This window comes from Helianthus annuus, chromosome 2 (assembly GCF_002127325.2).
Source record: "Helianthus annuus cultivar XRQ/B chromosome 2, HanXRQr2.0-SUNRISE, whole genome shotgun sequence".
NCBI classification, from domain to species: Eukaryota; Viridiplantae; Streptophyta; class Magnoliopsida; order Asterales; family Asteraceae; genus Helianthus; species Helianthus annuus.
The window spans coordinates 149,144,812-149,156,613 of NC_035434.2; the positions used below are offsets into that span (position 1 = coordinate 149,144,812).

At 34.1% G+C, this 11,802-nt stretch overlaps 1 protein-coding gene across 1 annotated transcript; it reads right to left on the reverse strand.

Moving 5' to 3' along the window:
- Positions 1-537: 537 nt before the first annotated feature.
- LOC110924082 (probable glycosyltransferase At3g07620) lies at positions 538-8,023 on the reverse strand. Its single transcript, XM_022168123.2, has 5 exons — positions 7,877-8,023; positions 3,954-4,518; positions 3,281-3,411; positions 2,334-2,688; positions 538-1,247 (listed from the first exon to the last, which is right to left on the reverse strand). Exons 2-5 carry the CDS (start codon positions 4,464-4,466, stop codon positions 582-584), a joined length of 1,665 nt encoding a protein of 554 aa, XP_022023815.1. The 5' UTR covers positions 4,467-4,518; positions 7,877-8,023; the 3' UTR covers positions 538-581.
- Positions 8,024-11,802: the final 3,779 nt, after the last annotated feature.

Consider the following 11,802-nt stretch of genomic DNA (forward strand, 5'->3'; position numbering starts at 1 on the left):
TGAAACGTTATCCCTATGCAGATTTTTTAGATCCGTCACTAGTGAAAACCCACCCCAATGGAAATATTTTGATTAAATACTTTTCTTATTTTAATTATGTACACTTTTAGTTTTAGTTTAGGTGTTATATAAGTTATGTATTTTTTTTTTAATAAAATTAAAGTTCTAAAGTAGAGAAATGAGATGATCATGCAGGATTGGTGATTGTTTTGGGTAGTTGTGCCCCTCCACCCTTGGCTATATCCAGTGACAGTAGGCAATGAAATGTTACCACTTGGCATCATCATAGAGTAAATAAATAATAAAAACAGAAGCAAATGAAATAAATGACGTCAGCAATAATATTCCTGAAAAAATCCATGGGTAAAACTTTCTTTTGCATGGAACAACAGTACTCTCTCTTGAGTCACTCTCATTGCAAATGCACCTCAGAAATGTTCCTGCAACTTTAAAGCTTACACAAATATATTGAGGAACAAAACTGTCAGAACTCAATTAACTTACTGTTATAAAAAAAATATCTATAAAAAATAAAATAAAAAAAAAACCATTATTCATATTTATCTCTATTTACTATAGATTTATTCTAAAGTTCTAAACACTCTGGTATACCATATTGAATGTAGTATCATATGAAATATATCATACTTGATTGGCTTAACATGCCAAAAAAAATGCTCTTGTACTTTTTTAACCCTCTCTTGCATCACCAAATACCTCGATTCGGGAATCGAAACGAGAATCTTTTTCAAATTCGGTATGTCTTTCTCCTTCACGAAAACCGCAAACGACTCCCAGTTCAAAACCTCGAAAAACGGGGGGACGAAATTGTCGGATATGATCACGGGGACGCAGTCGTAAAAAATAGCCTCAACAACTCTAGGACTGTTGACTTCATAGCCCTTTGCACATATACAATACTTGCTACTTTTCATGTAATTAATATAGTTTATGTTGTGTTTGGATTTCGGTAGCTTTCCGAATATTTTCATGTCAGGGTCTTTGTTTTGCCAGTGTTGTAAAAGAATGGGCCGGACGTCACCATGCATTCGGCCCGCGAAGAAAGCGAGGGTTGAGCGTTCGGAAGCGGGTTTTCCGCCATATTCTCGTAACGGGTTCTTAGGTGAACTAATGAGTGTTTCGGGTAAAGGAACGTCTTTTCCTAGTGTGAATCCTTCCTTTTTGATGTCCGAGTTGCACATAGCGCGAATGCAAGTGTTCATATGTTTCTTTGTTATGGAAGGAGTCTGGAAAAAATATATAAAATGGAAATAAGCCTGAAAATTTTCTATAAATGTATCGTGCACTAGAAATGGAGATAAATATTGTATGTACGAACAAGGCCTGGACCAAAAAACGCCTGGTCCAGCTGTGAAAATCGGTCCTAACATGGGCAAAAATAGACGCCATTCATTGGGTCAAACAAAATATGGTCCAGCTCTTCTTGTATATTATTAAAAGTTGATTGAAACATGTGTACCTTACACGAATTTATTAAATAATATAACTCAAATGAGTTTTATAAAATATTACAAAGAGTAAAATGCCATTTTCGTCCATGAGGTTTGGCTACTTTTGCGACTTTCGTCCAAAGATTTGTTTTTCCGCATCTGAATCCAAGATTTGAAATCTTGCCATTTTCATCTAACTCGTTAACTCCATTCATTTTTCTCCGTTAAATAAGAGGCATTTCCGTCTTTTTAGACATTTTTTTATTAAAATAATAACCATATAAGAAATTAAGATCCACTCTGTTGATTTTCTTCACATCCAAACACTTTAATCATCACAAAAATGTCTAAAAAGACGAAAGTACCTCTGACTTAACGTTAAAAAATGGATGGAGTTAACGAGTTGGATGAAAATGGCAAGATTTTAAAGCTTTTAGATCCAGATGCGGAAAACCAAACCTTTTGACGAAAGTCACAAAAGTAGCCAAACCTCATGAACGAAAATGGCATTTTACTCTACTACAAATAATGTTTATAAATATTAAACTAAAATATTATATTAAAAAGGGATTTAACCAAAAATAAATGATTCAAAGTTCGAATGCTAACAAAAAAAGGTAGCCTTTTGGGCCTGTTATTTGTGGGTTTTTTTTTTTTTTTTTTGATTTTTTTTTGAGAAGGACAAGGCCTAGGTAGGTGTTAGGACCGCACTTTAAGAATTTTTTACAGGACTTGGGCTTAACAGAACCTTGCGAAAAAATTAGGCCCAAATACTAAGTTTTTCAGGCTTTAGCCCAGATGTTTGGGCTTTGTCAGGCCCAGGCTTGTTTGTGCACTTCTAAATGGAGTTATACAAATCAAATTGAGGATCTTATAGCTTACCCAATCATGACAAGCAACAAAGAAATGATCCGATCCACCGGTTCGATTCCAAAAACTGTATTTCCCCGCGATTAAGTCAAGGTAGTTCTTCAAGTACTGTACCAAGTTGTTGTGACTGTGAGAATCGGGAACAAATAGTTTTTCTTCTAACATCCGAGAGCTAAACGGCAAGTAGAACAAATGGGCTTGTTTCGGTTTTTTAGTAACGAATTGTTGGCTTGCTTTCATGTTCTTCATGAACCATCCTTCGGATGCGTAGATTCCCTTTTGCACTGCTTGTGGCTCGTGAAATATCGGCTTTGCGCCTTCTTTGTATATGTATACCTTGAGAGTCTTTTCCATTAATTCATAACTCCTGTTGTTGATAATAAGATAATCAACGCGTGTGCCATCTTTAATTCTATGTAGGGATGATCGGAACCGAGCCGAAGACAACAATTTAACCGAACCGCACAAAAATAACAAACTGAAATTTATGGTTCGGTTTAGGTTTTACATTTTGTGAAAACCGAAAAAAAAGGAACCAAACTGAATAACCCAAAAACATATATTGTTTATGCTTTTTTATATATTGATTTAGGAGTTAATTATTTTATTCTTGTATGTTAAGTAGTTATAATTATAATGAGATCATTAAGATGTTTATTTATCTTTGAAATGATTCATCCATCGCTTACAAGAAATACAAAAAAATAACATAAAAATTAAATGATTTTCAAAGTATTGGAAAAACGTAAATATAGATTAGAAGGTTAGGTTTATGTGAACAATATTAATTAAAAAGGTTAAATATATCAAATCTTGGATTACACTTTATTTTTGAATCTTACGTATTTTGTTCGAAAAACCGAACCGTTGCCACAAACACTTCGGTCTTGGTTTTACTATAAAACCGAACCTAACTGTGCACGCCCCTAATTCTATGAATGCTTGAAAATTGTTTTTACCTCTTAAACCTTGAAACATTAACAAAAAGGGGAGCATAAAGCGTAGGATCGTTTTCATTAACATGAGCATTCTCGATCTGAAATTTGGCATCTAGTAATTCCTTATCTACTGCTGAAGACCATCGCGGTTTCTATAACAATTTCAGTAATTAAGAACTCACTTTGATTAAAACAATTTCATGTGACCAAATTTGTAAATGAGTAAAATGCCATTTTCGTCCAAAAGGTTTGGCCAGTTTCGCGACTTTCGTCCAAAGGTTTGTTTTTCCGCATCTTGATCAAAAGGTTTGAAATCTTGCCATTTTCATCCAGCTCGTTAACTCCGTCCATTTTTCTCCGTTAAGTCAGAGTTATTTCCGTCTTTATTGTTAACTTAAATGGCAATTCGGTCATTTTCACTTTATGTACAAGCATTTAGCATAATGTACAAGTATTCAAAATACCCTTACTAAGCATAAAACAAAAACAAGTTGGTAAAAAGACAAAAATACCCCTGACTTAACGGAGAAAAATGAATGGAGTTAACGAGCCGAATGAAAATGGCAAGATTTCAAACCTTTTGGATACAGATGCGGAAAAACAAACATTTGGACGAAAGTCGCAAAACTGGCCAAACCTCAGGGACGAAAATGCCATTTTACTCTTCGGAAATTTAAGAAATTAAGTTGCATACCATAGAACGGGATGAAGCTCGATTATGAACCAGCATATCATGCATCTCTGATATTGTCACGACATCTTCCGTAATAACGTCTTTGGTTGCCGATGATTTATCGTCTGAACGAACCGGATTTTTCTGCAATCCGTTAAAATCTTTGACCGATGTTGATACGTCTCTATCTGATTCAGATGCGACGGGGCCTAAAGGTATTGTAGGAGCACTTAGTGTAATATTTACTGCTGCAGTAGGTGTTAAAGCCGGTGAATTCTGTGGTAAATGGGTTGCGGATATCGGACTTAAAGCATTTGATGTATTGTTATGTAAACTACTAATATTACTGATATCTGAGGCATGAAAACGGGTGGTGTTGGCAACTATTTGACCATCACTGACAGGGAATAAGGATGATACAACGTAGCCGTTTGGAAACTGAAAATACTGAAACATCATAAAGATAGCAAATACCAGTGCTACAAGCCACACGAATCTCTTGGTTTCTAATAAATACTGAAACTCGTGACCCATTGTGAAAATGCGGTTGTATAAATGGTGATTGAAGCACGAGGATCTACCACAGCTGCAAGATCGCCAGTTGGTTTTATCAGATTAACTTTCACTGACTAATAAAGTAACAAATATCACTAAAGTCAACGCGATCGCAAAGTAAAACCTAAAGTCAACGCGATCACAAAGTAAAAAAACAGAGACAACTGAAACGAAACATCACTGGTTCGTCTAAAATTGGGGTCAGCCACTTCAGTTCGAAGAATTTGGCATTCAATCAAAAGCTAACACACTTTTCTGTCGTATAATCGAAGCGGATATTTAAATATTGACTTTGCCAGATTATCTTTTACTAACTAATAATACTTACAGTTCTACACTAACCTTTCCACAGGCACACAGATGAATACAGTTAACAAAAATACATCTAAAACTGTCGCAATGCGTACCAAAAATTAACAATAATAAGAGCATCCGTAGTGGGGCGTTTTTTTTTTTTTAAATTCGAAAAAAACGCCTGATAACGCCCCTCCCCCCCCCATTACGCTAGGCGTTTTGGGGCGTTTTTTTCGAAAAAAAAATGGGTCTGGCGTGTTTATTAAAACGCCAAAATGGGATTGTGATGGGTTGACTTTGGTTTGACTGGCCAATGAGAGAATAGATTGGTTTTTTTTTTTTTTTTTTTTTTTTTTTTTTTTTTTTTTTGTGTTAATGATTGGAAGGGCATTATTTGGGCATTATTCCCACTACGCCACTTTTGCAATAACGCCCCATGCTGACCGGGATGACACGTGTCGAATAATGCCCCATGGTGGGGGCATTATTTTTCTCTACCACTACACCCGGTCTAAGGCCCTTCATCATTCTCACCAATTCAAATTTTAATTCAACAGATATATGGTACAAAAGTCCTTCAATAGCATTCTTGTGCCACAATTCAGTGTCACCATTCTCTCAATAACTTCACCAAACCAAATTAACTCTCTCTCTCTCTATATATATATAATATATATATATATATATATATATATATGGTTAGGATAAAATGAAAACTTATACGAGTTGTGAGAACTTAGAGAACTCGACCTTACGGAAGGTTTTTTGAAAAAAAAAATTACCAAAAATCCTAAAAAAATCGACTTTCCAAAAAAAACTAGTTTTTTTTGTCATTTACGGTGGCCGTAAAATGCTGTAAAAAGTGGTGTCATGCTTATGTCATCACCTTTTTACAGCTGCTGTAAGGGGCCGAAAACACCACTTCGAAAAAAAAAATACTTTTTTTACGGCAGTCTTTCTAAACATTTCAATCTAGGGGAGTGAAAAAAATGGGGGCAAAACTCGCACGGGAAGGCGGAGTTCTCTAAGTTCTCACAACTCGGAGTGGTTTTCCCTTGATCTTGATCCTATATATATATATATATATATAGGGGATGGTTCAAATGAAAACCACTTTTATTGTGAAAACTCGAAAACTAACTAAAAAAGCCTAAAAAAACCTAAAAAACATACAAAAATTTTTTTTTTTACAATTTTTTTTAGAAAAATCGCTACTTTTTATATATGGAAAAAAAATTTCAAAAAAAAATAAATAATAATAATTTTTTTGGTTGTACTGCACATGTGCACTAATACGGAAAGCCTAAACCACTTAACCCACCCCCCACCGACACCCCCCAAAAACCTAAACCCCCACCCCCAAAACCTAAATTCACCCTCCCACCAAAAGCCTAACCCCCCCCCCAAAACCTAAACCCCCCACCCCCACCCTCCCGAAAACCTAAAACTAAACCAGAAAAAAACCTAACCCCCCACCCCCACCCCCATCCCCCAAAAACCTAAACCCCCCTCCCCCCACACCCAAAAACCTAATCCTAATCCTAAACCTACAAAAAAACTAACCCTAAAAGCTAAACTAGAATCAAAAAGCTAATTTTAAGCATGTAATGCACATTGTAGTACATGTTATATTGCACATGTGCACTACTATAATAATAGTATTGAAAACAAGACGACACCATAAATCTTTTTTTATGTCATAAAAAATATGCTCGAATATACTTGAATGAAAGATAAGAAAATTTGTGATCTTATGGTGCCATTTTTGTTTTAAAATGATAACGTATGGAGAAATGAGAAATGTTTAAAAAGTTATATATTTTTTGTTCCAATTTTACCCCTCCTTCATTAAAAGTCTTCACTCCCTCCTTTTTAGTGGGTTTTAGTTAGTTTTCTAGTTTTCACAATAACTAGTGGTTTTCATTTGAACCTTCCCCTATATATATATATATATATATATATATATATATATATATATAGTGGAGAGTTCAAATGAGAAGAAACTTTTTGTGAGAATAAAAAAGAAGAAATTTCAACCAATAAGAAAGCTTCATTTTACTTCATTTAATTTTTGCATTTAACATTAGTGTAAGGGTATATTGGTAAACTTAGATGGATCATTAATTGGTAGTCTTCTTTTCTAATAGCTAACTACATTAAATTTGTAACTTATTTTCAAAATGAACATATTTTTCAAAAAAAGAAAAAATATATAATTTAAAGTGTATCATAAATTACGATGCGTGTAGGATGAATTACGAGCTGTGTAGGATAAATTTCAGTATGTGTAGGATATATTTCAAAACGTGTAAGATAAATTTTGATGTGTGTAACCAAAAACTTAAGTGTGGAGGATGATAGTGTTTATGACTAATTAATTAGTCAAAGATAATAATAAATGAGTTGAGAGAAAAACTATTTAATATTTTACATTTTTACCCTTTGTTCTTTTTCTTCTTAATTTAATTTTCTTCTCAAATGAACCTTCCCCCATATATATATATATATATCCAAACACGATTAAATGCAATAACAAATAACCAAAACTCTATCATCATAGCACCAAATCTTACAACCAAACCACCATTAATCCTCAGATTTCCAACAATTCCTATAAAATTCCATTCCAATCAAAATCAAAAGATAAACTCTAAAAATATTCACTACATCAACTATTACAAGCAGAGTAGCACCATATATAAAACTAACAAGCTATGAAAAGACTATAGTACCCCTAACAAACCTACACCAATATTAACACTCTTAACAAATTCTACAAACACAATGTAAAAACGCATAATCCAGCCCCAAATATAAACCCTAGAAAGCACATCACACCTCAAAACTCACCTAATCCCTTACACAGTTACACAATCCAACAAATATCACAAAATTCTCCTAAAACCTAACATTAACACGATCACAAAATCAAAAACAGATGAAAATGAAGATCAAATCATCAAAAGTTTATTCAAAATCGGTGTATGCTGCTATTTCAGCTAGAATGATTTATGTATTCGATCAAAAACTTTACAGAGAGTTTTGTTTTGTGAAATTGAAGCGGATAAAGAGTGAAGATGTTTGATAATAGTTACCTATACGAGAGCAGCCGCCATGGATGATCGATCTGGAAGGAAGCTTGCTATGAAGTTTTATGGCAGACGTGTAGCAACAGCAGAGGAATATTATTCTTATTGTAGCTTTGATTTGATTGGAAATTGGAAAATGATTCTCGACATATTATTATATGTTCATAACATGTTGGTATAGAAAAGTTTCAAATTCATCCTCCTACTTTTATTTTTTGAAGTTTGACTTTATTAGGTTAAAAGGTATTTGATGTGTGTAGGCGAATCAGAAGGCAGTGGTGAAGTTTGAGATTTCCGACTGTGGGGTCGAAAACGTATATACCCAAAAATGTCTGTAAAACTGGGAGGTCGAAAAAGTATATACCCAAAAATTTCTATACGAAAACTACATACTCTCCACTACTGAGCGAAAAGTTTGGGGGGTCGGCCGCCCCCTCCTGCCCTAACAAAGTTGCACCCTTGTCAGAAGGAAGTCGAGAGCTTAAATGAACAGATTTCTTGTTTGTGTTTGTGCCGGTTTGTTGGAAAAATCATTCTCATAGACAGTGACGGATGTAGCCTAAAAATTCAGGGGTATCCCATTTTTTTTAGGGGTTAGAGATATCTTTTGTATAAAAAGATAAAAAAATTACACTACGTAAACGAAGTTGAAGGGTATTTTTACACTACGAATAGGGAGTTGAGGGGTAGCCTGGGCTACCCCTCCTTCAACATTGGTTCCTCCACTACTCATAGATATGATAAGACTATTGATTGTGTGTGTTTGGGGTCGTTTATTGATATTTTAAACGAACATGAATGAAGGAGCATAAACAGAGAAAACGAATGTGTTTGTTCATTAGTCAGTTAACTGAGGCTTGTTCTGAAAATTGATTTAAGTTGATGCATGATGGGAAATAGTATTAGTGTATTACTAATAAATAATAGATAATTAAGTTTATATAAAGATGAAAAGAACATAAACGAACGAAAATAATTATAACAACAACAATCGTACCTAATAAATCTAATAAATTGAAAAGTCATTGATTGGTAGGTCTATAAATGGTGGGATACAGGCACAACTTATTTCTATCTCGTGAATAGAGAGGTCGTTTCCAGAAAACCCCTGAATTTTTCTTCTAATATTAGTACTAAAGAATACATATAAAAGAATGAACCTAAACAAAGTAAACGAATGTATAAAGTATGTGTTAATATTAGTTTGTGTATTATTAAGTTAATAAACATTTCGTCGAACAATTAAGTGAACGTTCAGTTTACTTACAAACATAGCTCAAAGTTATAGCATTGTCAAAATTAAACTAACGCAGAAAAGACACAAAAATTTTACTTGATTTACTTTATGGGTACTATAATAGTATAGTTGTGTTTCATTTTAAAATACTAGTCTGGGGAACAATTTGCAATATTTAATATTTAAAGGGATTAAAACTGTCATTACAAAAAAACATAGTGGGTGTAAACAGTATAGTTGCTTCAATGTGTGCTCCCGGAAAAGCCGCTCATAATTAAAGACTTTTATGGATCCCAGGACCGACAGGGGCGTATAGACAATTAAAAAAGGTGAAAGCCCGTGAATTCTTTTTGTCACAAAAATATTCCTATAATAATTTATATTAAAAAAAATCAATATTTATGCAAAACGAAATACTATCAATTTTGCGGTCGTAGTTTCTGATATGATTTTTGGTTAATAAGTTTAACTCATTTAATTAATATGCGGTTGATTTAGGGGGCGGAGCTAATATGTAGTTAGGAGTAGCTCAGGCTACCTCTCAACTTTATCGGGGAAGTGCAAAAACTTATTTTTCTTCTCCATTTTATGTATCGTATATCTCTTAACAAATATTAGGATACCCTTAAATACAAAAAAATTAGAATACCCCTGAATTTTTCTTCTAATTCGTTGATTTGTTTAACTCGTTTATAACCAGCTAACCTTGTAACTCTTCTAGACGAACGTGTCATGGTATAATTGAGTCTCTTGCTCACATGATTACATATTTACATATAAATGTAAATTTAAACTGAGATGACAGGAACCTAAAATCAGTGGCGGACCTAAAAAAATTTTCATGGGGATGTGGAATATTTATAAAGATTTTAGGCCCTAGGTATATAAAAAAAATCGGTTCATATCGGGTTGGTTCGGCTCGGGTCATGTAAAACAAAAGAACATCAAGTTAAAATTTATATAATCATCAAAAACACTTCAAACGTCGTTACAAACATATTTAAAATGTCGCCATACATGTTTTCATTTTTTGAAATCCATCCAAAACATTATTTAGAGCTACTTTTTTGAGCAAATCTTTATCTATATAATATATACGATTAATTTTCAACACTAAACACTTAAACAATCATTACCAAACTTCATATTTAAATTTACATATAAATGTAAATTTAAACTGAGATGACAGGAACCTAAAATCAGTGGCGGACCTAAGAATTTTTTCATGGGGGTGTGAAATATTTATAAAGATTTTAGGCCCTAGGTATATAAAAAAATCGGTTCATATCGGGTTGGTTCCAGGGGCGAAGGATAAGAGGGGCGGGGAGGGGCGCCCGCCCCCCCCCCCCCCCCCCGAATTTTTCGCTCAGTAGTGTTATATATGTAGTTTTCGTATAGAAATTTGTGGGTATATACGTTTTCGCCCCCCGGTTCTATAGAAAATTTTGGGTATATACGTTTTCGCCCCCCCCGGCCGAAAAATTCAAGCTTCGCCACTGGTTGGTTCGGCTCGGGTCATGTAAAACAAAAGAACATCAAGTTAAAATTTATATAATCATCAAAAACACTTCAAACGTCGTTACAAACATATTTAAAATGCCGCCATACATGTTTTCATTTTTTGAAATCCATCCAAAACATTATTTAGAGCTACTTTTTTGAGCAAATCTTTATCTATATAATATATACGATTAATTTTCAACACTAAACACTTAAACAATCATTACCAAACTTCATAAATTTCAACATTAAAATGAAACCCTAGTTTTAATTGTTAATTCCTTGTAACTTACCATTTAAACACACTAAACTTTAACTAAAACAACAAAATCAGCCAACTAAAGTTTCAAAAAACACCAAAACAACTCGTATTTCAAACTTTTTAACAATTTTATTTCTCCTAAAAATCCAAATAAAATAAGAAAACAACAAAATAATCGAACAATACCCGGAAAGAGTGATGAAGATGATGTTTTCGTGGGTTTGGTGGCTGGAATTTACTATTCTCCGGCGAAATCCGAAGCTGCCGGTTCCTAATGAAGACCTGTTGTGCGCTGTTGTTGGTGTCGTGGGTTTGGGATCACAAAACAAAGAGCGGGATGAGAGAAGGGGAAAGGGCGGTGGGTTGGGTTATTATATTTTAGTTCAAATTAGATTATTAGATTAGGTTGGGCTTGGGTTATAGAGTGTTTATTGGGATAAAGGTTAAGAGAAAGTTAATTGGGTTAAGTAAAAGTTAATTAGTTAAGTGGAAAGTTAATTAGGTTGTATTTTAAAAAAAAATCAGTGTTTACATTTTTTTTATAAATTCATAAGATTTTTTCTAAGGGGAGCGATCAAAAATTTCCAAGAGGTGCGGACGAAAATTTTCAAGGGGTGCGGTCGGGATTTTACCCGGAATTTAGCACTAATTTTTTTTTCAAGGGGTGCGCGCGCCCACCTTGGGCAATAGGTGGGTACGCCCCTACCTAAAATACAAAATATTCAGGACAAGTAATGAGATGCGTATATGAATATGGGACGAGTATGGTATTAGACAAAGGTAATGACTTGGCCAGTTTTCACTATACCTTTATTGTGGTTGGTCTTACCGACAAGAATTCAACCGAACTTATCGACACATACTCGACAAGAATTCAACCGCATATAGGACATGGACTTACGACCAGAAATGTGACTGGATTTAGCAATACTT